This window comes from Podarcis liolepis (genome assembly GCF_965112155.1).
Source record: "Podarcis liolepis genome assembly, chromosome: 13".
Classification (NCBI taxonomy): domain Eukaryota; kingdom Metazoa; phylum Chordata; class Lepidosauria; order Squamata; family Lacertidae; genus Podarcis; species Podarcis liolepis.
This window is the reverse complement of record NC_139573.1, coordinates 18602314-18629148: the sequence shown is the minus strand read 5'-3', so window position 1 is coordinate 18629148 and position 26835 is coordinate 18602314. Positions and strand designations below refer to the sequence as shown.

Sequence of the window (26835 nt, the reverse complement as noted above, 5' to 3'; positions counted from 1 at the left end):
GCCCCCTCTTCCAAGATTTAGCTTTGTGTATTAGATCGTAGCCCTGCTCACATTCTTACAACCACGTTTAACAGCCCTGAGGGCTTTTGCAGCACAATTCCACGTATCACAGAACTGTAGAGTTGGAAGAGACCACAAGGATCACCCCAGAGAGGGACAATTTAATCTTTAAGGGGAGCAGTTCGAGAATGAGTTAATGGCCTTTTAGGCTTCCTCCACATGAATAGGAGTTCACTTTTTGAATAATAACAATTATATGTCACAGGGAGGGGGGCACCAGGATTTTAGAGATGCTTAAGTGGGGTATGGCCAAATAAAATTTGGGAACCACTGATTTCTAGTCCAATCCCCAGCAATGAAAAGATCCTTTTGCCCAATGTGGGGCTGCAAGCCATGACCCCGAGTCTCATGCTCTACCAGCTGGGCAGAGGTTGGGAATCTCAGGCCAGGAGAACCAAATGTGGCCCTCCAGGCCTCTCTATCTGGTCCTTGGGGCTTTCTCCAGGCCACACCCAATCCCTAAGCACATATCCCACTTGCCCTGCTTTCCACCCCTCCTAGGGTGTTTTTGCCTGGCTAGAATGTGTCCTTGCTTCTTGCTTTCCTGGGTGAAAGGAAGGCAGAGGTATGCGAGCGTGTGAAGAAACAAGCCACTGTACAAAAGAAAACATTTGTTGCTCCACCCACTTTTGCTTCTAACCCCGCCCACCACTGATTTGTGGCCCCTGGGTGGTTGCCTAGAAGAGAATGAACAAAGATGAACAAGTTTCTCCACCCATGGTTTTGAGTATTGGACCATTATCACTGGTACAGGCAAACACTAATGTAATCCAGGGTCTCAGACAAAGGTGTACCCTGACTACTGGCAGGGCCGGCCTTCGTTCAAGGAGAAATTGGGGACTGGGGCATGCATCTACAGAGGTGAGGGGCTCCAGGGGTGCAGGGGGTGATGGGGGTTCTTGGGTGGGGATGAGATTTCCACAGGGTTGGGAGGGGGCAGCTGGCAGAGCTGACAGACCCCCTTCCTGCATCCTCAGCTTGCGACTGCCACCTCCACTCCCACCGTTGCCGGTTCAGCATGGAGCTCTTCGAACTCTCGGGGCGCCGAAGCGGTGGGATCTGCTTGAACTGCCGCCACCACACAGCAGGGCGCCACTGCCAGTACTGCCTGCCAGGCTTCAAGCGTGACCTCAGCAGGCCCATGGTGAGCAGCAAGGCCTGTAAAGGTGAGTGGGGTTTGTAGGGGCAACGCACCAGTGGAGCCCGAAAACAGTAGACAAATGAAGGGGACGTACCTGGGTGGGCTTAGCCCTGTCAATGTCCAAAAAGCCACAAGGGAAATAAGAGAAAGTGGGGACAGCCTCCTGACAGCCTGGATTTATTTGTCCCTCTCACGCTGCCCGGAATTCTGGAAAAAATTGTATCTGTGTAAGTTTTCAGGGAATTTTGATCTCCTGCTCCCCTAAAATGGCCACACTTCGAATTAGGGAGAAGCACTGAGAGTTAGGCTGCTACTAGATGGGTGTTTATGGTGGAATAAATGCTGTGCGTGCACATCCTTTTTTTAAAAATGTTGACATCATCAAAGTACCAGCCCACATTATTTTCCATATTTAATCTGGATTTCACCATCGGAAATCCATTAAGTAAGAGCAACCCACTGTATTTCTGCAGTCACCACTGGCGTGGAAGCTGGTTAGTGCATTTTGGGGGGGGCAGTTCAGTGAGTAGTCCCTGGGGCCATGCACCCCTTCTTACATGTGCTCCTCAACTGAGCACAGCTTTGTCCCTTTGTTTTTGACATCTCACATGATACGAGCTAGGCTGTTTCCACTGTTTGCCACATTCTGAAGGCTTGTCAGAATTGAACAATCCACGTTATAGGGCATGGGTAGGCAAACTAAGGCCCAGGGGCCGAATCTGGCCCAATCGCCTTCTAAATCCAGCCCATGGACAGTCTGGGAATCAGCGTGTTTTTACATGAGTAGAATGTGCCCTTATATTTAAAATGCATCTCTGGGTTATTTGTGGGGCCTGCCTGGTGTTTTTACATGAGTAGAATGTGTGCTTTTATTTAAAATGCATCTCTGGGTTATTTGTGGGGCATAGGAATTTGTTCATTCCCCCCCCCATATAGTCCGCCCCCCCCCCAAGGTCTGAGGGACAGTGGACTGGCTCCCTGCTGGAAAAGTGTGCTGACTCCTGTTGTAGGGGGTATTCTCTCAGGATCTCAGTACTTGGGAGGAACTATCTTGGAGGCTGTCAGCACCTAACCTACATCACAGGTCTGTTGTGGGGAATTATATAAAGGGGAGAACCATGTACACCACCTTGTTCTCTTTGGAGAAAAGGTAGGATATAAAGAAAATTGATTTTTTTAAAAACTGTGCTACCTCTGTCAATGTTATATCTGCAAAACATGAATATGACAAGTCAAGTCAGCCACCTTCCCCCTTCTACTGAGGGAAAAGTCCTTCAGCTAGCTTCTATGTAAGTTGATGTGACCTTCATGGCTTCTTGGGAAATGTAGTTTTATGAGAGTCCTCAGACTTCTCAGAGATCCTTGCAGCTTTCTCATTCTTGGCTGGAGAATGTTGTGATATTTACAGTGGTAGCATAGGCGTGTCTGAATCCTTTCGATTTTGGAGTCTACAACTTGAGACTTACAACCTTTACCTAAGTTGTGTGTGGCAGGAGGGGTGGTGGAGAGGAGAGAGAGTGTTAACAGGCCCTCCAAGTGGGGCACAGCAGTGAGAAAGTCCACACAGCGTTGGAGTAACTAACAATGGCACGTTCTCAGAAGACCGTGCTGGGAGAGGGAGGGGCAGACCAGTTTCAGAGAAGCTTGCAGCATTCTAAGCCACTAACACCGTCTCCCCCTTTCGTTTCCCCTCCAGCCTGCCAGTGTCATCCCATTGGCGCGGTTGGCACCATTTGCAACCAGACCACAGGGCAGTGCCAGTGCAAGAATGGAGTCACCGGCCTGACCTGCAACCGCTGTGCTCCAGGTTTCCAGCAAAGCCGAAGCGCCCATGCCCCCTGCATGCGTAAGTGTGGCCACTTTTCCTGAATCCTGCTTAGAACCAGTGATTCATGACGGTTCAGTCAAATAGGCTATGACACCCATCTGAGCCACTGCTTAATTCCTGGAGGTCAGAAACCTCCATTTCTGATGTTCAGAACTGAGTACTGATGCTTGCGTACCCAAAATGGTATCACCCGTGCTGAACAGAGTGGTTTCAGCAGTCTTTTGCAGAAGTGCGATATGAAGCGCGGGGAGGGGGGGAGGCTAACTGAGACACCCCCCCCACAAAACACCCCAATGGGGACTGGACACGCTCAGTAGCCACAGAATGCTGACTGAGGCTATGTACGTACAATATTACAGTTTACTCCAGCTCCAGTGCACACCCACAGCTAGCGTCTGAAGCCAAGTACACATAACGTTAGCCACAATCCATATGTGCCTTGTAGCTTCTTGAGAAACATCACTGTTGATGCATTTTCCTCAAACCAGCTGCCCATCTGGTTTGAAAACGTAAGCCACAGTTGAGCTGAGGTGTGTACGTCAAAGATAGCTATTGCACATGTGCAGATGACATCTTCGTTGGAGTTGCGGTGGGGGTGGGGGCTGTGGCAGGCATGGGGAAACAAAGCAGGGAACAAGCATCAGATGAAGACATCCTCTCCCCCTCGCTGGTGTGTACAGCAATTTTTTAAAAGAAAGTCTTGAAACGCAGTGAGAGGGGCTTGGCATCGGTGCATTTCAAGCTGCTAATGTGGACATAGCCTGATGGTTGGGGGGAAATGACAATAAATCCTGTTGGGAGGAAAAAAGTAGAATGGAGTATCCTATGGGGGGATGGCAGACTGGCTGGAAAACGGAATAGGAGCACTTGACACTTCTGTAGCATAGACTATCTCTTGGGGCCCTTTATTTTCTACCCAGTGTCTGGTTGTGGGCACCTACATATGGTTTTCAGTACAATAAAAACAGAAAGTCTTAAAAACAAAACACCCTCAAAAACAAAAAAAAGTTCCACTCTCGGTAACAAAATACAACTTCCAAAAGATTGAGTTAAAGTAAAGCACTCAATTGTACGTTATATACTCAGTTTGTAGGTTGTACAAACATAAAGATAAACTTTAAATATTCCATAAAGTAAAATATACACTACAGGCAAATATTAAGAATGCAGTCCTATAATCTGCTTATGGGCCAAATGCCTGTTAAATGTAAGTGCTCCTTAAAGGAATCATCCAGGCACATTCAACATAAAATCCTCTTCAGTGACCAGACATTTGTAATCTAGCACAATAATATCTATAAAGAATAGTGGTTAGTGCTGTACCTCGGCTGCGGTGGAGGGTGGGGGAAGGTTTAAACACATGGACACATCCCAAGACATTCTCTTATCATAAAGACTTCAGAACTGGAGTATATATGAAACTTCTCCAGTGCAAGGTATTTAAATCCTGCACAGGAAATGAAAATATAAATTCTTGGAATTAAAATAAAGTATGCACGCTATAAGGGGTGCATACTTAATATATGTCCGCTGTATATATTCCACCTTATGGAATATTAAGAATTTGTTTTTATGTTAGCATAACCTACAACTGAGAATGTTTTACCTTAACTGGGTCTTTTTGAAGTTTTGAAAACTCAATAAAGTTGCTGCCGCCACCTCACTGCTGTATTCTGTTCAATATGGTACCAAGGCAATATCCTTTTCTATATTAAAAGTTTCATAAGCTAGCCCTATCTTTCCCCTGATCCCAGTGTAGTAATATATCAGCGACTATATTTTTCAGTGGTTGCCCATTTGTGGGATGCTGTCTCCAGGGAACCATGACTCGCACTGTCATTGTCAATTTTTAGGATCCAGAGTAAGACATTTTTATTTACCCAAGCTTTGGGTGGTTAAATTAGCCTCTATTGCACGGCTCATCTTTTCGTGGGGTGAGGTAGGACTTGTCTTCCTTATGGCATTGCTGGGTGAGTATTTTAGGAATTTTGTGCCATGTGTTATTTTCTTCAATTTGGCTTTTAATTGATTTTCTCTGTTTGTATTTTATGTTGCTGTAATGTTGCTTTGATATATTTTGTTGTTGTTGTTGAATAAAGAGCCTAATGCAATAAGGCCTCATCAGCACTATCTATCTATCTGTCTATCTATCTATCTATCTACCTATCTACCTATCTATCTATCTATCTATCTATCTCTCTATCTCTCTATCTATGTATCTATCTATCATCTATCTATCTATCTATCTATCATCTATCATCTATCATCTATCTATCTAACATCTATCATCTATCTATCTATCATCTATCTATCTATCTATATCTATCTATCTATCTATCTATCTATCTATCTATCATCTATCTATCTATCTATCTATCTATCTATCTATCTATCTATCTATCTATCATCTATCTATCTATCTATCTATCTATCTATCATCTATCTATCTCTATCTATCTATCTATCTATCTATCTATCTATCTATCTATCATCTATCTATCTATCTATCTATCTATCATCTATCTATCTATCTATCTATCTATCTATCTATCTATCTATATCTATCTATCATCTATATCATCTATCTATCTATCTATCTATCTATCTATCTATCTATCTATCATCTATCTATCATCTATCTCAGTATCATACCATGTTAAACAGTCATGGCTTCCCCCAAACAATCTTGGAAAGTGTAGTTTGTTAAGGATGCTGAGTTTTAAAGAGGCCTCTATTCCCCTCACAGAGCCTAGGACTTGCCGATCAGAAGGTTGGCGGTTTGAATCCCCGCTACGGGGTGAGCTCCCGTTGCTCGGTCCCAGCTCCTGCCAACCTAGCAGTTCGAAAGCACGTCAAAGTGCAATTAGATAAATAGGTACCATTCCGGCAGGAAGGTAAACAGCATTTCCGTGTGCTGCTTTTGGTTCGCCAGAAGCAGGTTTAGTCAGGCTGTCCACATGACCCGGAAGCTGTATGCCAGCTCCCTCGGCCAATAAAGCAAGATGAGTGCCGCAACCTCAGAGTCGGTCACGACTGGACCTAATGGTCAGTGGTCCCTTTACCTTTACCTTTATTCCCCTCACAAAGCAACAAGACCCAGGGTGGTTTAACAGTGAAGCCTTATTCCCTGTGAACTCTGGGAATTGTAGCTCTCTGAGGGGAATAACATACCCGCCAACATTTCTCTGATGAAAATAGGGACGTCCCATTCCATAATAATAATTTTACTATTCATACCCCACCCATCTGACTGGGTGGAGTATAAAACATTAACATTTTTTTAAAAAACAAACAACTTCCATATACAGGCTGCCTTCAAATGGCTCAGGGGTTGGAAAACTCTGTACTACGGTTACCATATGTCCGTAATTTCTCTGACATAGCCGGCAAATTGGCGTCGGAAACAGTGTCCGGGCGGAAACCGCTGAAATGTCTGGGGAAATGCAAGCGTATGGCAACACCTACGTCAGCAAAAAAAAAAAGGCTTGACAACTTTTGTGTCTGGATTTTCACTTTTTGAAATATGGCAACCCTACTCTGTACCCTCAACATTTCTCCAATGAAAATAGGGACGTCCTAAGGAAAAGTGGGACATTCTGGGATCAAATTAAACCAGGACAGCTTCTCTAAATCAGGGACTGTTCTTGGAAAATAGAGACACTTGGAGGGTCTGGAATAGAGGTTCCTTAACAACCCTCAGCATCATTAGCAAACTACAGTTCCCAGGATCCTTTGGGGCAAGTCCTGACTGTTTAAAGGGGTATGGTGCAGCTTTAAATGTATAATGCAGAAGAAGAAGAATATCCTGCCAATGGTGGTGAACGGAAAGCCCCTCCAGTAACCTTTCCGTCACTGTTCTGGAATGAGAAGGCGCTTTGAGAGGCTCTGCCTCCAAGTAGTTGCTAAAACAGGAAATGAGGTCATAGCTGTGGAAGCACATGTGTTCCAGAAAACCTTTGATCATTTATCTTTCTGCAGGCGATGCTATATCAGGAAATAACTTCATAGGTAGTGTAAAGATCCCATCTGTAATGGAAGTGATGCTGAAGCATGCGAGATAGCCAGGCTCTGGCCTTCCAGCAGTGCCATTCAATTCGGGTGTGGGTGATTCATTACTAAAAATAATAATATTCTCTTGAGGTCTCATGTGCAATACTGAGGGTGGTCAGTATCAGTTTGGGTGGGGAGGGTGTGGGTGACACCCGGTCAAATAATGGAATCCAGCGTAGAGCTGAGGAATACTGTGAGTGACAAGTTCTTCATCATTCTGTAATCAAAGGCAGAATAACTGATCTAAAAACAAGTTGGTGCAGCTAGACTTAGCTGCAGACATGCCGTGCATTTAAAGCACATGGCTGCCCCCAAATACTGTATTTTTTGCTCTATAAGACTCACTTTTTCCCTCCTAAAAAGTAAGGGGAAATGTGTGTGCATCTTATGGAGCGAATGCAGGCTGCGCAGCTATCCCAGAAGCCAGAACAGCAAGAGGGATTGCTGCTTTCACTGCACAGTGATCCGTCTTGCTGTTCTGGCTTCTGAAATTCAGAATATATTTTTTCTTGTTTTCCTCCTCCAAAAACTAGGTGTGGCTTGTGGTCTGGTGCGTCTTATAGAGCAAAAAATACGGTAATCCCAAGAACTGTAGTTTACCCCTCACCGAGCTGCAGTTCACAGAACACTTAACAAACTACAGTTCCCAGAATTCTTGTCTCACCAAGTTTTTCTGTCTTCTGGGCGAGGAATGTTCTTTACTTTAAAAAAATCAAAATCGAATGGCTTCTTCTATATCTTCCCTCCCACAGGGATCCAGGAAGTGATGACAACAACAGTCGCCCCGCCACAGGAGTGGAATGCAGGTGAGAAGGAAGGAGTGGGCAGGGGAGGGAAATGTTATTTTGCTGGAGGGTTTATTTGGGAGGTGGTTTTACACCAGCCTAACCTGATCCATTCAATAGGTACTGAATGTCAGACCCACTGTAAGCCACCGCGAGGACGTGTCCAGATGAACCTGAGGAACTACTGCAAAAAGGATTATGGTAATTCACACTCGTGTCTGAAACCGCAGCTCCCCACACCCTTTCAGCTCTCTGCCACCAACCTCTCTGTGTGAAGTTGTTCTTTACAAATGAGCGAAAAGGAGGTTGAACCCAGAAGCAATGCCAGAGACCTCTGACATAGCTCATTGGGTAGAGCATCAGACTCTCAATCTCAGGTTTGTGGGTTCGAACCCCATGTTGGGCAAAAGATTCCTAAATAGCAGGGGGGTGGTCCCTTCCAACTTTACAATTTTGTAATTCACCTTTTCTCCTCCCCCTCCCCCCCCCCCAAAAAAAAAACCAGCCAGGGAGCCCTATGGCCATGAACTATCCTAACTGTAGGAAAGATTATAGTTTTGAAATGGGAAACCCTGGGAAACCCCACCTTTAAAGGAAAATGTAAGGTGAGATGTGCAGGCTTGTTCATGACATAGTTCCCACTATCTGCACATCATTGCTGGAAGCACAAGCCTTCTGGAAAGTATTGGGTATTTGTTTTGCAAGGGATGACATGCCCAGCAATGACATCACAGGCTTGAAAATGGGGGCCAGGAGATGCTCCAGCTTCTGGGGAGGGAAGAACAGAACAACTTACAAAGGGGGTGAAAGGTCCCATGTTCAATCCCAGGCATCTCCAGGTAGGGCCAGGAATGGTCCTCTGCCTGAATCCCTGGAGAGCGACAGCCAATCAGTGTAGACAATACTGATGGAGGTGAACCAACCGTCTCACTCAGTATAAGCCTTGTGTCGGTGACACCATAGCTGCAGGGCAACACCATGCAACCGTTTGTTGCCACTTCCCAAGGGTCATTTCTTCCTTTTTCTGCCCCTGCCAGTTCTCCGTGCGCAGCTGTTGTCCATGGAGAAGTCGGGCACGTGGTGGCAGTTCACGGCCTCGGTCCTCACCGTCTACCGCCAGCGCCGGGTGCCCATTCGGCGGGGCGAGCAGCCGCTCTGGGTGCCTGAGCAGGACCTGGCATGCCGCTGCCTCCACCTCCAAGTCGGCAAATCTTACCTGGTGATCGGCAACGATGAGGAGTCGCCCGACCCTGCCCGGTTAATCCTCGACAAAAACAGCCTGGCCCTGCCTTGGAGGGACGCCTGGGCACACAAACTGCGCAGTTTCCAGCAGCAAAGCAGGCGTGGTAAATGCAGACTCAGCTGAATCAGCACGGGGGGGGGGGGGAGCAGGGAGGTGGGCAGAAGGAAAACAGAGTGAGGGAATGGGGGGACAAATGGGTACATTTGGTGATACCCCTCCACTTTCCTTGCTATTAGAGAACATAAGGGAAACATTTGGATTCTTAAGTGTTAGTTTTGAGGATGTATAGGCCTCTCTTACCTCCTCCATCCTCTCCTGTGTGGCAAGTAAGGAACGCTGGAAAAGAAGTCAATGCCTGTGGATCCCAAGGCAACCTGACCTGATATGCACCTGTCGAACTGAAAATGTGCAGACTGGAGCGTAATTATCCCTCCGCACGTGTCTGAAATTTACGACGCAGTTCTCCGCTCAAAGAATAAATAAATAAATGCCAACATGCATATTTCAAGATAAAGATGCTTTTAGAAATAATGTACATGGAGATAAACAGTGTATTTAAATACGTATTTTGTGTGGGGTTGGTTTATTTATTTCAGTTGCAGGTTAATGTGGTAATGAGGATGGAACAGACTTGCAAATGAACACGTTAATTGGACATGCGTGTCTGTCCATCAGCAGAGGGGGAAATACCACCCCTTTGAGGGGGGAGGGGCTGAGGAACTTCATTTTCACAATGTGTTTCGGAGATCAGCATCCCTATCATGCTGCCATGTCTACCAGGCGGTTTGCTCTGAGTCAGCGGCTGCTCTAAAGGAGGAGGGAGATACGTTTTGGGTTGGGTGTTGCTGATGCGCTGTAGCAGTGGATCTACTTACTGCTTTCTGGCGGCAAAGGTCTTGCCAGATTGCGAAACTTGCTCACAGGCAGGGGAAAGGCATATCATGTGTTTGTGGCAGGGTAGGAGCGTGCATCTGTTTCTCCCTCGCAACAGCCTCCCTCGGTGATGCACAAGCAAGCAAATGCTAAACTTTGTGCTCTTGGGAGCTACTTGTAATATTACAAATGAAGAAAGGAAAATGCAGCCTATGTTCCTCGTGGACTTAACTAAGAACTCAGTCTCGGGCACTCCTCTTCAGAAGCAAGCCCCTCAGAGGGCAAAGGGACTTCCTCCCAGGCAAATCTGCTCCTCCCTGCCTGTGCCTCTCCCTTGTTTCCACCTTGTCTCTTGCATGCAGGTACCCAGGATGCTGGGGAAGGCACAAGCCACCCCACTCACATTGCAGCAATGGCAGCACACGGGCTCAGACTCTTAGCTAGCAGAGCAGCTTGAGTGCCTGCTCCGAGCTGCTGCCCGAGAAGCAATAGGACTAAAAAGAATAAGCAGAGCTTTCTGCGAGTTGAAGGAGTGCGGAAAGAGGATGACGCTTTGCTTACTGGCTAACACAGCTAACAACCCGGTCTCAAGAAGAAGGCCCCAATGAGTGTAAAAGGACTTCCTCCCAGGTCAGGCCTGCCAGAAAGGAGAGAGATACTCACCTGGAAATTTGAAGCAGCAGCAATTAAAGATATATGAGGCAAAGAGTGTTGAGGTTTGGTGGCAGTGGCAGAGGAGGAGAATGGGATGAGCTAAAAACCATGATAGGGCAAACACAGCACAGCGGCATGTACAGTGGTACCTTGGGTTACATACGCTTCAGGTTATATACGCTTCAGGTTACAGACTCCGCTAACCCAGAAATAGTGCTTCAGGTTAAGAACTTTGCTTCAGGATGAGAACAGAAATCGTGCTCCGGCGGTGTGGCAGCAGCAGGAGGCCCCATTAGCTAAAGTGGTGCTTCAGGTTAAGAACAGTTTCAGGTTAAGTACGGACCTCCGGAACGAATTAAGTACTTAACCTGAGGTACCACTGTACTTGATTTAGGAAGCCTTTTTGCATCGCTGTTGGTTAGTGGAAAAGTCGTTTCTTGCTTCAGGTCAGCAGATGTGTCACCTGGGCAGTAGAAACATGCGCTTCCTGTCAAAAAATAAAGGAGGGAGCAACCTATGGTACAAGGAGAGCTTTGAGGCAGTGCAGATGAGCTCATAGTGCCACATTGTCCTTGTCTAAAACAACTGCACCATCTAGTGGACAGTCGGGACACCTATTGCTGCTTTATTAGTTTGGGCAGGCAAAATTTTATAACCGGTCGCGACTGCAAATAAAGCAAAACACACCTGCAAGAGGAAAGGCAGACAAAACTGGCAAAAACAAACGTTCTTTTGTAGTAAAGAGAGGCACAGGATTATTGTGACACAGCAGCAAAAGAACACAAGAGAACTCCTTGCCTGGGGAACAAAATCTCGCATGTGAAGGGGAGAAGGAAAGGTCTGACCCTTTGTCCCTGAAAGACTAGCTTTCTAAATGCAGGAAGCATTTTATTTTGTGGGGGATGACTCAGACACACAACATCACCACCACCACCACTGCAGCTTGATATGGTATAATCCAAGAAAACTTTAATTCTTCCAGTTGTACAAGCTAGCCCTCTGCTTTCTCTCAGAGTGAAGAGCTCCTACTGTTCATTGCTCAAAGCATAAACCTGTACTGGAATCCTCAGTAGTGCTGATAGCTGGGACTCCTATATTATGTGAGAAGTGAATGGTAGCTGTTGTGTTAAAAAGAGTAAGCTGGTTCTCATAACAAAGGCTGGTGTATAAGGACGTTAGAACAGGGGAAATTCTGCGCCTAACGTTTCCCTCTCTGAAACCTTAAGGTTCCTGGTGGATTTCAGTTTGGATTTCATCCCAAGGAAATCTGATCCCTGCGTCTTTCATCTTCTCCTGGTAGAGATGATGGAATGCAGCACTCTGCTCTGAAGTGAAATGATTTTTCCAATCTCCAGAAATCCCTGCCAAAAAAAAAAAAAAGGTTTGTAGGGGAATATGAGAGAGCTGGAGGGATCTTTTACTCTAGATGTACCACCTCCTCCAATATTGACTTGCAAGTAGTCCTGCCAAAGAATTTCCCCTCCCCGGCTTTCAGGGTTTTTTTTACCTTTCCTGAGGAAGGGGCTGATCTTTTGGTTCATAATATCCTCAGGGACGAGGCTATAGTTCACCATCTTGTTTCCCTTCATGGCTTCAAAAGAGGCATTCTCCACCACGGAGTCAACAGCAGGCACATCTAAGTCCTTGCCCAGGAACTGGCAGATGCGGAGAACGCTGCCCCGTAAGTCCTGAGAAGGGGAGATAGCAAGGGTTGGAAGGAGCTAGACTGCCAGGGCCTCCGAGTAGCCTAGAATGGCTTATGGGTCTGACCTGAGAGAGGACCAGGGGTTGAAGACCAAAGAAACCTGTTTTGTTTTTTTAATAACTCACCTTCAGCAATTCATCATAGGTCAGAAGGAGAAAGTTTGCCTGGTCTTTGTAGGCCAGCCAGCTCTTGACATGATCAAACCAGGAGCCAAAGAGAACTAAAGAGAAACAGAGAGGGGATTTGTTTTGTGGTTTTAAAGAGCAGAAGCAGCAGCATGAAAAAAATAAAAGGTTAAATTTAAAAAGATACAACCCTACACACAGTCACATGGAAGCAAGCACTATCAATTTCGGTGAGACTTATGAGGAAACTTTCATAGGATTGTTCTACAATATTGTCTACCAGGAGCCACAGTTTCAAACGAAGATTCAGGCATATATGGAAATAAGTGAATGAGAGAGATTGAAAGCTGCTAATTCATCCTTCTCCATCTGGTTGTTTTGAACTACAACACCCATCATCCCTGAGCGTTGGCCATGCTGGCTGAGGCTAATGGGAGTTGTAGTCCAAAACATCTGGAAGACTCCAGGTTGGGGGAAGGTGATTTAAGTGAATCTATTTTTAACCAACAGCAGATTGTTAAGAACCTGCATGGCTCAGTTGCAGAGGGGAGTTATGTGCCTTTTGGGGAGAGGGATCTGTGTGTGTATGGTCACACCACACCCACTTGTGGCCACACCCACCATTTCCACCCTTCGTTTAATTGGTTCCAGGTTAAGCGGGTTTGACAGGTTGGAACTGACAACAGACCAATCAGCCATACGGATTGCATCTTTCACTTCCTTTGTAGGTGAGCAATGCGAATTACTAGGAAATCAAGACTATTGGCAGGATTGCCATGTGAGATTGAACAGAGCCAAAGGCCACAGCGTAGGGACAATGTGTGGGTCCAGCCTGCCCTCAGCCAGCCCCCTTCCACCTGCCTCCTTATTAACAACCAGTCCAGGAGGTGACACTGGCTAACAACCTCTTCCTTAGTCTCAGTGCTGCCTTTGTTGATTTCAACGGAGAGGAGGGTGGGGACAAAACCAGAATGAACTTGATCTAGCTATTGTTGGCTCTGGCTCTGCCTGCTTTTGCTGCTAGCGCCACCTGCTGTCAGCCTCCCAGCCTTTCGACCAAGCAGCCCCAGCGGGGACCCAGACTACACCGCTTGTGACCCCTGACACCTCCTACCAAATGTCAGGTCCTACTGCTATTCTCAGAAAACCCACACGCTCATGTACCTTCCCCTGAAACAAACTTCCTGATGAATTCCCCAAAATCCTCCTCGTGCTCCAGAAATGAAGCCATCTTGGTGTAATAAAAGAGCGAGACACAGACGTCCTTGGGGTCGCGGATGGTATAAATGGCCTGGAAAAGAAAGTTTTGTCAGGTGTTGGACTAACTGTGCCAATGGTTCTTTCTCATGCCACAAGGCAGGCTGTCTCCTAGGGAGGCCAGAAGGGTCACCAGCAGCGAAGAAAATACCTCCCTTCCCAGGGGGTCACAAAGAAACTACCTCTATGGCGCTCTTCTGTCGATTAGGGCAACTCAATAGTCTCTGTGATGATGATGATGATGATGATGATGATGATTAGATTTATATACTGCCCTTCATCAAAAGATCTCTGTTCCACCCCATGCACTGATTGGTTCCCTAGCATTGACAATGGTACCATGCCCCTTCCAATAATAATAATAATAATAATAATAATAATAATAATAATAATAATAATAATAATAATACGGTCATACCTCTTATTACGTATGCTTCATGATACGATTTTTCAGGTTGCATCCTGCGGTGACCCAGAAGTACCGGAAAGTGTTACTTCTGGGTTTCGCCACTCGCGCATGTGTAGACGCGCAAAATGATGTCACAAGCATGCGCAGAAGCGGCGAATGAAACCTGCACGTGCGCAGACGCACAGACGTGGGTTGCGTTCCTTTCAGGTTGCAAATGGGGCTCTGGAACGGATCCCGTTCGCAACCAGTGGTACCACTGTAATCCATTCTTTGCCCTAATGTTCCAGGGCAGGTTACAACAATGAAAACACCATATTAAAAATGAACAACTTACAATAATGGAAATAAGGTGAGTACTAAAGCATACATCTCAGGTGTCAAAGGGCAGGGTAAAGCATAACTTAGGAAGTCTCCCAGGCCGCCACCCTCTGAGCTGCTTATTTTAAAAAATATATTTTTATTAAAGATTTCTTAGTTTACAAAAAATACGTGCATTGTCTCGTTTTTCAAGTTGTGTTTTCTACAGATCAGTTTCATTTGTTGTGAGACATTAGTGTTACATACAGTGTTGGGGTAGGAAGAAAAGAGGGGGAAAGAAGGGGAGGGAGGAATGATAACAGCCTTATTAGAAAAACTAACCAATAAACTGAAACTGATGTGGGGACAAATAGAATAAGATGGCTTCACCCCGGTATGGCTCCTCTTTTGTCACATACACGGCCCAACAAGACAACGACAAGAATCCGCCGACAGCATACGAATCAATCTGGCTAAGCTGATCCAAACACACACACACACACACACACACACACACACACACACACACCCCACTCACACACAAAGACAAATCTCACTACAGCCACCCAAAGACAACCAACTACACCCTTAGGCTACCCCAACCCCTCTCACCACCAAGTAAATACAACAAGCGAATAGTAAGAGAACCCACACATGTGACGCTGACACAAAACCCCACATACACACTAAGTGGAAGAATAGAAGCATTGCCACCCAACCCGACCCTCTTCAGTTTCTGAGGAAACTGGGGTGACCAGCCCCCTCCTCTGTGCCTTAGCACCCAAGAAGGTCCTAGACTCACCTTAGCCTGTGAGGTGAAGAACGATTCTGGAAAGATTGCTGCGGGTAAGTGAGAGGTTATGAGGCGGGGCCACGTTTGGTTCTCCAGGTATTTCACCGCTGTGACCTGTTCAATCCAAGGCACCCGTTCCCAGCAGGGTAATGACCGTGAGCGAGTGGGGTCCCCATTGCTGTGGATCAGGGTGAGGATTTCCTTCATCCAAGTTGTTCCTGGGAAAGGACGAGAGATGAGCACCCTCTTGGCCTCTCCCCAAGGGAGTCACAGAGGGCATCTGCAGACGGGATTTTGAAATAAAAAAGGAGCTATCCAGGTTAGTTAGCATCACCTCTCCTGTCCCTGTAACAGCTTGAGATGCAGCACAGTTCAACAGGTCTGCTTTTTGAAAAGCTGCACCTGTTGAATTTCTGCCTGTCCCGCAGCTGTTCAGAGTAAGAAACAGCCTTAACAAAGGGGGAGGGGTGTTTTCCTGTGGAAGAGCATCAGCTGGGATCTGAGTATCTTCTAGATTCAAATAGAAAGAGTGGGGTAGACAAAAATGAGTGGATAGAGTTTGTCAGTCCAGAAACTCTGGGGAGGTGAGAGGCCAGGGGTGTTGTTGTGTTGTGTTGTGTTGTGTTGTGTTGTGTTGTGTTGTGTTGTGTTGTGTTGTGTTGTGTGTGCTTTCAAATGGCTCACCAGATTTTGGATATGTGATGTTGAAGACGTCGCTGTCTTGTACCTGGAAGCTCTGATGGGCATACCGAACGCTGTCTTCACTGTGCACCAGAGCAGGAAGGGTTATTCCACCGTACTCTATGGAGTGTGCAACCCGCCTGGCCATGGTCTTGGGACTGCGGGGAAGAAGTTGAAAAGAAGAAGACGCAAACGTGCACTTATTGAATTGTTGCATTTCTTTAATTGTCACATTTATTTATTTCATGACTGCATGCTTTAATCTGATTTCAGTTCCTCGCTCATTTTAATATTTCCCCTACTGTTTTTTTCTGTTGATCTGACTGTTACGTCCTTTTTGCAAACCGCTTTGAGGTTTTGTTTTCTTCTGGTCTTCCTGTGCTCAGGGAAACAGTGAGTGGAAAACACGAAGCAATTCATCCGGGCAGAGTCAAACGCTGGTTCCATGCCCCCACATTTACCCCTCTGGATAGCTCAGTTGGTGGAGCATGAGGCTCTTAATCTCAAGGTCATGGGTTGGGCAGAAGATTCCTGCGTTGCAGGGGGTTGGACTAGATGACCCTTGCGGTCCCTTCCAACTCTACTACTCTATGATTCTATATCCTGACTTCTTCTCCAAGCTGGTGGCTTACATGGTCCACCCCCTCTCCATTTTCTCCTCACAACAATCCTGTGAGGAAGGTCAAGAAGCTGCAAGGCAGCGACTCTTCCAAGTGAGCTTCATGGCCAAGTGAAGATTCGAACCTTGGTCTCCCAGGTCCTAGTTTCACACTCTTAATCATTACACCATACTGCCTTTCTGTATGAATCTGGCCTAAAGGTCAGAGCCTGTAAGTCCCTACTAGCCCTTTATTGTTTATTGAGTTGTTTTACTTGGGGAAATTGTGATTCATAAAATCAACAAAGTGGGTATTGTGACCCACAACTCGGGTACAGCAGAGGATACTGATGGTGGGTGAGGGTCAGATTATTCCAGGGAGCAGGAGAGGGGACTGTCAGTATCCCCTGCCAGCATCCCCTGACTCAAGGAGGGTCTGCTACCTCCCCATCTTCAAAGAAACCACAGAAATGAGACGAGGGCCCTTTAACCAGCCAAAGAGGTGGAACCTACCATTGCCCAGGTCTAGTCAGCCTATAGGGGGCTTCAGTTGTCTCCAGCTATCTGCAGGGGCAACATCTCTGTTGGTTCATTTTACAGTGGTACCTTGGTTCTCAAACTTAACCCGTTCCGGAAGTCCGTTCCAAAACCAAAATGTTCTAAAACCAAGGCACACTGTCCCATAGAAAGTAATGCAAAATGGATTAATCCGTTCCAGACTTTTAAAAACAACCCCTAAAACAGCAATTTAGCATGAATTTTACTATCCAACGAGACCATTGATCCATAAAATGAAAGCAATAAACAATGCACTGCAGTCACACATCAATCAATCAATCAATCAGTAGCTGAACTGGGTTCCACACAGTCACAAAAAAAGAGCCACAAAAACAGAAACGCAAAATAAATAGCAAAAACAGACAGACCTCAGCGGAACACTCAAAACAAAAGTGTGGCACTCAAATCAGAAGTGTAACACTCAAAACGGAGCACATTCAGCTTCCGAAAAATCTTCACAAACTGGAACAGTTACTTCTGAGTTTGCGGTGTTTGGGTTCCAAGTTGTTTGAGTACCAAGGCGTTTGAGAACCAAGCTACCACTGTATAGGGAGCTGGCCAAGGTCCTGCAGGCAAAAGACACCTTGTGAGCCTCAAATGCCCACAGAACTGGACAGTGCTGGTTAGGAACACATGGAGCAGCCTTGCACCAAACCAGACCATGGTTTGTCTACACTGGCTGGCAGTGGCTCTCCAGGGTTTCAGGCAGGAGTCCTTAAACCCACCACATGGAGATGCTGGGGAGAACCTGGGACCTCCTGCATGAAAAGTGGATGCTCTAACACCTTGCAGCTTCATCCGCTGGGGTTCCCACTTGTTTACTGGCAGGGGGAGGGCTCCTGGCTGGCGCAGAGTTGCCACACTTGCTGAGGAGGAGGAAAGCAGGGGCCAAAAGGAGCACGCAGGCCTCGGGGTCCGCTGACCTGTGCCAGAGGCCTAACAATCCTGCAAAAGTCGAAGCTCTAACCCAGGCATAGGCAAACTCGGCCCTCCAGCTGTTTTGGGGCTACAATTCCCATCATCCTTGACCACTGGTCCTGTTAGCTAGGGATGATGGGAGTTTTAGTCCCAAAACAGCTGGAGGGCCATGTTTGCCTATGCCTGGTTTAAGGTATCAAAAACAAATGTTCATAAATACACAGGGTGGGTGCAAATGCACAGGTACATAGACCATATTCTGAAATGGTGCAGGCAAGAAATCCTGAAGCAATTTTGACTCTCCTAAATGACCCCAAATATTTCCCTGTGGTAGAAGGAAGTGTTGGATATTCTCTCTGTGTGAGAGAATCATTTGTTCCAGAAACAGAGAAGAACAGAGAAGAAGTTTCAAGAAGCAGCAGAAGGCTGAGATTATTTTGTCTATGCAAGGACACTTTCTGTGGGAACTGTTCTTTGGACATGTGCAGTGTGCCAAGCAAATGTTCTCCCACATTTCCCCATCACTTTCCTTACTGCAAAATTACTGGGTTGGGAGAGGGTTGTTGCCCAAGGGCTCCAAAGCAACTCTGGTGGTGAATTGCAAGCTGAATTTGCCAGGATGCCACTGAATCCTGCCAGAAAACAGCATTAGTCTGACAGTGCCTCCGCTGAACTAACTGAGCTAAAAGCTGAACTTTTTAACTTGGACTGAGGCTTGGGCTTAACATTCCCATTTATATGTTGCGTTTAATAACCTAAACTGAGCTTGACCCAAAGGCTAAGTCCATTTTAAACTGGCTCAGGAGCAGGGAGTGGGAGCAGCAAGGAAGATCAACTCTGAGCTTTCAACAGTTGGGATCACATACCCTCCAACATTTCTCCAATGAAAATAGGGACACCCTATTCCATAACGATGCTGGTGATGATTATGATATAGTATTTATACCCTGCCCATCTGACTGGGTTGCCCCAGACATTCTGGATGGTTTCCAACATATATAAAAAACAAAACAAAACATTAAACATTTTTAAAATTCCTGCAGGGCTACCTTCAGATGTCTCCTAAATGTTGTATAGTTACTTATCTCCTTGGCTCAGGGATTGCATAGCCATATCCTCCAACATTTGTCTGATAAAAATAGGGATGTCCTAAGGAAAAGCTTAGGACATTCCAGGATCAAAACTGGGATGGCTTTGTAAATCCGGGAGCGTCCCTGGAAAATAGGGACACTTGGAGGGTCAAAGGAGGGGAAGGGGACACAGCTGTTTGCGAAGGCTTCTCTATTTGATCCACCCTTTGCAGTTTCAATAGGAGGAGAAAACACTCACCTGTTGCTTCTCCTTTCACAGGCCCAGATCCCCAGCAGCAGAACCTGCTTTACTGACTCCTGGTAGCATGATCTCTGCAGAGGGACGGAAATCCAGGCCACTCACTGAAAGACACACAAAAGGAGACTTTGTTCTTTGTGGAGGGAAGGCTAGAGGGAGGCAGCAGAGCAAAACCAAGGCCACATATTTTGATAGGCAGCTCTCCATTGCCTCATAGAAATAAAAGATTAACACAGACATATGTGACCATATGTCTTCACCACAGCCAGCTCCTATCCTCACACTGCTTCCTTCTTAATAATTGAAAAATAATTGTGTGTGTGTTCTCAGTTGTTCTTCTTGGCCGTGAAAGGCAATGCATGTTCAATGCATCTGTCTTGTAAAGAAAGCTTGGTAGTTCTAGGGTTTTTTTCATGGTAAGATAAGGCTAAAATAAATTAAGACAACTAAAGGACAGAATACAGTGGAAGATGGAAAGGATTTGCTGAGATAATTAATAATTAGAATACAAAAAAGGGAGGTGTGAGGAGGTCGATGAAACAAGTTAATGAAGATAAGGATATGGGAATATTGGATTTGTTTTTAAATTTATTCTTTTGCTCTTGTTTTTGATTTTAGTGTATTGTATGTTTTATACTTTTTATTCTCCTTTTATTGATTTGTATTGTTTAATCTCTTTTTTCTTGTTCTTCCTTTTTCTTTTTTTTATGTAACTTTAAATTCCCAATAAATATCATTAAAAAAAAAGTAAAGAAGGCTTGGTGCCCCGACCCCCACCTGAAGCCCAGCCCCCAAACCTCCTATAGGGCTCTCCCCTTCCAAAGAACTAAGAAGTTCTGAATTTCCACTCCTTATCTGGAAAACGTTACTGGTGAAACCAGGAATCCTGACTTCACCTAAGTCCGGGTGAGTGAGAATCCTTTTTACTGCCTGAGGGCTCGTTCCCATCTGGGTCATGTTTTAATTTGTTTATCGTTCGTTCATTCATTCCCCATGCCACACATAATTTTATACACTTCTATCATGTTGCCTCTTACTGGTCTTTTATCTAAACTAAAAAACAACAATTCTACTTTTATCTGAAATCCACTTCCCTACAAATTCTCCTCATTGGATTTAAGTTCTGCTCTTCAGAGAAACAAAAAGCAAGTCTGCTCTATCTTCTGCAATGACAACCCTTAGTTGAAGACGGTGATCGTGTTTCCCCTGAACCATAGTTTACAGTTCAAATGGCACACTGCACTGTGGTTACACTAAAGCAGAAGGGGGAAGCTTCTGATCTCCACACCGGAGGAACAGGGGAATGTGCACAAAGTGGGGCAAGGAGGCTGGGCTCATGTCCCTAATGTTGAACCATGGAGAGCGTTCACACATTCAGCAGAGAGCCCTCAGGTGCTAAGTAACCAAACAAAGACTAAATCAAGGGTAACCCCCCCCCCCCAATGTGAAGGCAGTGAGAGATTTTACTTTCTTGGGCTCCATGATCACTGCAGCTGGTGACAGCAGTCACGAAATTAAAAGACACCTGCTTCTTGGGAGAAAAGCATGACAAACCTAGACAGCATCTTAAAAAGCAGAGACATCACCATGCCGACAAAGGTCCGTATAGTTAAAACTATGCTTTTCCCAGTAGTGATGTATGGAAGTGAGAGCTGGACCATAAAGAAGGCTGATCACCGAAGAATTGATGCTTTTGAATTGTGGTGCTGGAGGAAACTCTTGAGAATCCCATGGACTGCAAGAAGATCAAACCTATCCATTCTGAAGGAAATCAGCCCTGAGTGCTCACTGGAAGGTCATATCCTGAAGCTGAGGCTCCAATACTTTGGCCACCTCATGAGAAGAGAAGACTCCCTGGAAAAGACCCTGATGTTGGGAAAAATGGAGGGTGCAAGGAGAAGGGGACAACAGAGGATGAGATTCTCGAAGCTACTAACATGAGTTTGACCAAACTGCGGGAGGCAGTGGAAGACAGGTGTGCCTGGCGTGCTCTGGTCCATGGGGTCACGAAGAGTCGGACACGACTAAACAACAACAAAGTTCACATCTAGTTACATCTCTGCTCCTCTGAGGCTACTTCCTACATCCATTCCCCTAACAGAAAACTTACTCCCTGCAGCCATTCTCCGTTCCTCTTTACTGGACTCCCTTACCTTTAATAGCTGCAGAATATGGAGCAATTCAACAGGTGCTACTGCTGCTGCTCTCCCCCCTCCCCCACCCCACTTTTTTGTGGCGATGCATTTGAATAAACTGGCTGCATTTTTGCTTGTTGTGCAGCAGCTAAAACTACAGGCACTCTGCCAGGAATAAACAGTTGGCAACCCTTGTCCACTTTTCATTTAACGGTCTATTAGAGCACTCAACCTGCCTGGCTTTCAGAAAACCCAGGAGTTCTCCCAGCTTTCATCTTTATTGTAAACTGCCCCCCTCTCTCTGAGGGGCTCTCCCCCCCCCCGCGCCCCATTTTGGCCCACTTCACATAATGATTTCCTCCAGAAAGAGCCACCTAGGCAGTGTTTTCTCTCCTCTCTCTGTAACAAACTCCAGCTCCCTTCCCAGAGCATCTCAAACTCCGTGAGTTCTCTCTGCCCTCCCCTTCCCATAACCTACTAAATTTCACTTCATCCCCAGTGGACCCAGGAGTCCTGATTTTGCGATAACCAATCCAAGGAGGGCAGCGCTGGGCGGGACTTCCCTTTGAATAAACTTGCAAGCGTTGCCTCCTTTGCCAGGGGAGCCTTCGCCGTTAAGGTGGCACCGCGGAGATGCCCCTCGGATCTCGTCATTTCCCAGCCAGAGGAGGTGCCCAGCTTGGCCGGAGTTCTGCACATTTGGCCGGTTGCCAGAATGAGAGGATGCGAAGCCAGGGAATGAGTGGAGGCAAGTCTCCCTCCGAGCCATCCAAAGTCACATCTCACCCTGAAGGTGCCCAGGGGGCTCCTTTTCAGGAAATTTATGCAGGGTGTAAATCTAATCCAGGAGGATAGTTGGTGGGCCAGGCTTTACCCCTGGGTGCACTCCAGCTGTTTTCGGACTACAACTCCCATCATCCCCTACCAGGAGGTGCTGGCAGGGGATCGTGGGACTTGTAGTCCTAAACAGCTGGAAGGCACACAGTGGGCAAAGGCTGCCCTAAAAGAATCATTAGAAGCCTGCAGCAAAAACAAACATAAGCTGTTCTGGTCTAAAGCAGTACAGTGGTACCTCGGGTTACAGACGCTTCAGATTACAGACTTCGCTAACCCAGAAATAGTACCTTGGGTTAAGAACTTTGCTTCAGGATGAGAACAGAAATTGTGCGACGGCAGTGCGGTGGCAGCAGGAGGCCCTATTAGCTAAAGTGGTGCTTCAGGTTAAGAACAGTTTCAGGTTAAGAACGGACCTCCGGAATGAATTAAGTTCTTAACCCGAGGTACCACTGTATGTGAAATTCAGACCCCAACACTTTTGAGACTTGCCACTTTTCAGAGTTGAGGGATAGCTCAGTCAGAGCAGCAGACTCTTAATCTCAGTGTCGTGGGTTTGAGCCCCGTGTTGGGTGAAAGATTCCTATATTGCAGGAGGTTTGTCTAGATCCGGCCCTCACGGTCCCTTCCAGCTCTGCAAATCTGTGAATCAGAGGTGAAGTTCTTCCTGGCATGGAACTATGTGGTGGGAAAAGCTTTGCCCTTCTTAACTGGTGTCCTTCCTTTCCTCCAACCACTGATGGTCACTGCCTGGCCTACTACTCCCTCCCCTTTCTTCAGCCCACCTGCGGTTTTTCTGGCCTTCTGCATAGCCCTGGGCTTTCCTTTATCTCCTCAGAGATTGGCTGGGCATGTCCTGTAGCTGAACCGCAGCCTTCCCTTCAGGCATGGCCAAACGTGGCCCTCCAGCTGTTTGGGGACTACAATTCCCACTGCCCTTGACCACTGATCCTGTTAGCTAGGGATGAGGGGAGTCGTAGTCCCAAAACAGCTGTAGGGCCAAGTTTGGCCATGCCTGCCTGAGCTGCTGCTGAGTCACAGGACTTCAGCCAGTTGGTGTCAGACTCTTCATTGCCTGGGGCAGTTAAAGGACAGCTTATGAACCTCCTTGATCGTTGCAAATAGTTGCTAGGATCCTGGCAGAGTTCAGATCCTCCCTTCTTCCAGGCCCAGAACTGGAGGCTTGAATGATCCCTGATCAGGAAACTCCATTGGGTCTAATTTAAGCTTTCACGTACAGAGAGGGGGGCAAACATGGGCAAATCAAATGCCCTGTCCCTGGAAAGTTAAAGGTAAAGGGACCCCTGACCATTAGGTCCAGTCATGACCGACTCTGGGGTTGCGGTGCTCATCTCGCTTTAATGGCCGAGGGAGCCGGTGTACAGCTTCCGGGTCATGTGGCCAGCATGACTAAGCCGCTTCTGGCGAACCAGAGTAGTGCACGGAAACGCCGTTTACCTTCCCACTGGAGTGGTACCTATTTATCTACTTGCACTTTGACGTGCTTTTGAACTGCTAGCTTGGCAGGAGCAGGGACCGAGCAACGGGAGCTCACCCCATCGCGGGGATTCGAACCGCCGACCTTCTGATCAGCAAGTCCTAGGCTCTGTGGTTTAACCCACAGCACCACCCACGTCCCTTGTCCCTGGAAAGTTGCTTGTACCTAATTTGTCCACTGCAAGCTCGGTTGGCTGGAGTGTGGTGCTGATAACGCCAAGGTTGCAGGTTTGATCCCCATAAGGGACAAGTGCATATTTCTGCACTGCAGGGGGTTGGACTAGATGATCCCCAGGGACCCTTCCAACTCGATGATTCTATGATTCTAAGCTGCCATCTTCCTATCAAACAGGCATCTATTTTGTCTCTCCCCCAATCTTTTTTTTTATGATTCACAGATGGTTCTTCCTTCTCTTATTGAATATTTTTATTGGGTTTGGGTTTTTTTTTTAAATGTCAATACAAACATTTACAAATTAAAAGTACCCTGGGCACATAGTAAACAAGACATGATTGGGTTTTTTTGCAACATGGTATGGTTTTATTTCATTTACAAATGAAATGGTTGGGCAGTTCCACAGTCTGGAATCTATGAAAAATATACTCAGCCAGGCATGGGTGTAGCCAGAATTTTTGTGGGGGGGGACTTCAAATTTGTATTATTTTTTATTGATTTAAGGGAGGCAACTGCCCCCCTGCCCCCCTTGCCTACGCCCATGTAGTCAGGTGTATGAGTTTTTTTAATATAATTTTTTTTAGAAAGCATACAGCTGGCTGAATATATCTTCACATTTATTATGACAAACTGAGAAGAGAGGGCACAGGAAGCAATACTTTTATCTTTATTTTTATTTCACTGTCAAGCCTGCACATGCATATATATATTTAAGTTTGACAGTTTAATTGTTTACACAAGGAAGTCTTGTAATAATATTCTTTTCCTCTCGGCAATGATGCTGCATGTTATTTATGTTTCTTCTTTCCCCCTCTTTATATCTTATCCATCTTCTTTATAATTTGAGATCTTAATAAAAATAATTTGGAAAGAATACAAACACATACAGTAAACAGTGGCGTGTTAACAAGAGTCCTTGAGGTACGTAAGGCGGACATATCAGCCTCCTACAATAGGAGATTTACATCAAAATGTGTTGTGTCATTTGTGTCCTCACAGTATTTAAGAGCACATTTTATGTACTAGGGAAAATTAAAAGGGTGGAACCTGCATATATCAGCTCCATAAAACAATCTCCATAAAACAATCTGAGTCAACGGCAGACGTATCAGAATGCCATCCCTCCTTATGACAGAAAAGGCCACCATATACCGGCAATTTCAATTTTGCCTTTTTTTAGCAGTTCGCCTTGGTACTTACGCGATACTATTATGCCGAACTTTCCGACAGAACCACGTCCCATATTTTGTCTAACCAACCATTCATGGAGAATCCTGATGTTTTCCAATGGCTAGCCTGATTCCATTGATGGTTCAATCCTAGACATCTCCAGACCAGGCTGATGGTGTTATGGGAATATAATACAGTGGTACCTCGGGTTACATACGCTTCAGGTTACAGACTCCGCTAACCCAGAAATAGTGCTTCAGGTTAAGAACTTTGCTTCAGGATAAGTACAGAAATCGGGCTCTGGCGGCGTGGCGGCAGCAGGAGGCCCCATTAGCTAAAGTAGTGCTTCAGGTTAAGACCAGTTTCAGGTTAAGAACGGACCTTCGGAATGAATTAAGTACTTAACCTGAGGTACCACTGTATCTTGATTAGCAGCCAATTTCCTGGCAGACCATTTTGAGAAGAGCATGGGAAATAGGGAACTGGCTGTTCACCCTCTGTCAGCAAATGTGGGTCTGCCAGCAACTTCTGTTGCTGCGGTTGCCCATTTTCCTACTGATGCCCCTTTCTACAATATCCTTTTGGATTGTTCTAGGTCCATCTCTGGGTCCCCCATGGAGCCCATCATCTCTGGGCCAGCTGGGGCTGGTAGGAGTTGCTCTCCAAAATACCTGGAGGGCACCAGGTTAGGGAAGGTGTCCCAGGTTGTCAACTAGTGGATGGGGAAACTAGCAAGGCCAGATTTGGCCCAGGGTTTGCCAGCTGCTGACTGATAGTCTGAAGGCAAACAAGTGCACTGGAAGGTGGTCTATTGGGGCAACTGGGAGGCTGCCCCCACCAGACTTGGTCTGGCCTCAGTCAGCCGCCTCCTGCCTGCCTTCTTTCCTCTACCCACACATGGTGGCTTTGCCTGTCCCCTTCCTCCTCCTTAGTCTCAGGGTAGCCCTTCTAGAACTCAGAAGGATAGGGACAAAACTGGAATCAGCTTACTCTGCTGGTGATTGGTTCTGTCTTAAGGACACAAGAAGACCCTGGTTGGATCAGGCCAATGACCCATCTAGACCAGCGTCCTGTTCTCACAAGTGGCCAATCAGAGGGCACAATGGGAAACCTTCAAGGAAGACCTGAGCAAAAGAACACGTTCCCCGCCTGCAGTTTCCAGCAAATGGTATTCAGAAGCATTTAGCCATGATAGCCCATGAATTGGCCCACTCCTAAAGCAATCCAAGTTGGTGGCCATCCTTGCCTCCTGCAGCAGTGAGTTCCACAGTTTAACTATGCACTGCTTGAAGAAGGACAGCTCAGTAGAGCATGAGACTCTTAATCTCAGGGTGGTCATGGGTTCAAGCCCCATACTGGGCAAAAAGATTCCTGCATTTCAGGGGACTGGTCCCTTCCAACTCTACAGTTCTATGATTCCAAGAAGTCCTTTCTTTTTCTCTGCCCTGGGTTTTTGCTTTCTGTTGGCCTCCTTTGCCTTCTGCCCCATCAGTTCAAGGGGCACCAGCATCCACGTCGCATGAAGCCTTGCTCTGCCTGCGCAACCTGGGGTCCTCGCTCCAGTGCTTGGCAGCAGTGTGCTTGACCGATGCTAACACGTGGAACTGAACGTGTGAACCCGACCAGGCTCCACATGACATAATCTCGAGGGGAAAGCAGATGCTGCCTGAGCCGCCGCATCCAGGCGTGTGAGCGCCAGACCTTTCCGAGGATCCCCTGG

General features: G+C 46.5%; 2 protein-coding genes across 9 annotated transcripts in view; one reads left to right on the top strand and one right to left on the bottom strand.

Annotated features, from left to right (window-relative positions):
* The window catches only part of LOC310692287 (netrin-1-like), a 42421-nt gene extending 32748 nt beyond the window's left edge, over positions 1–9673 (top strand). For all 4 annotated transcript variants that reach the window (XM_083472979.1, XM_083472981.1, XM_083472978.1 and 1 more), the window contains 5 exons: positions 1038–1226; positions 2898–3047; positions 7832–7885; positions 7985–8065; positions 8902–9673. In XM_083472979.1, the coding sequence (XP_083329105.1) occupies positions 1038–1226; positions 2898–3047; positions 7832–7885; positions 7985–8065; positions 8902–9230 (803 nt within the window). In that variant the 3' untranslated portion in view covers positions 9231–9673. The remainder of the gene's footprint in view (positions 1–1037; positions 1227–2897; positions 3048–7831; positions 7886–7984; positions 8066–8901) is intronic.
* Positions 9674–11234: 1561 nt separating this feature from the next.
* Positions 11235–21995, bottom strand: LOC310692291 (sulfotransferase 2B1-like). 5 transcript variants are annotated; one of them, XM_083472993.1, is made up of 9 exons: positions 21918–21995; positions 19305–19408; positions 17533–17623; positions 15905–16052; positions 15230–15438; positions 13629–13755; positions 12465–12559; positions 12142–12322; positions 11235–11995 (listed from the first exon to the last, which is right to left on the bottom strand). In XM_083472993.1, the coding sequence occupies exons 4-9, from the start codon at positions 16047–16049 to the stop codon at positions 11856–11858; spliced, it is 897 nt and encodes a 298-aa protein (XP_083329119.1). In that variant the 5' UTR covers positions 16050–16052; positions 17533–17623; positions 19305–19408; positions 21918–21995; the 3' UTR covers positions 11235–11855. The 5 variants fall into 5 exon arrangements, with proteins under 5 accessions (XP_083329119.1, XP_083329118.1, XP_083329116.1 ...); XM_083472992.1 differs by lacking the exon at positions 17533–17623; XM_083472990.1 differs by lacking the exon at positions 17533–17623 and having other exon boundaries at positions 15905–16059; positions 21918–21994.
* Positions 21996–26835: the final 4840 nt, after the last annotated feature.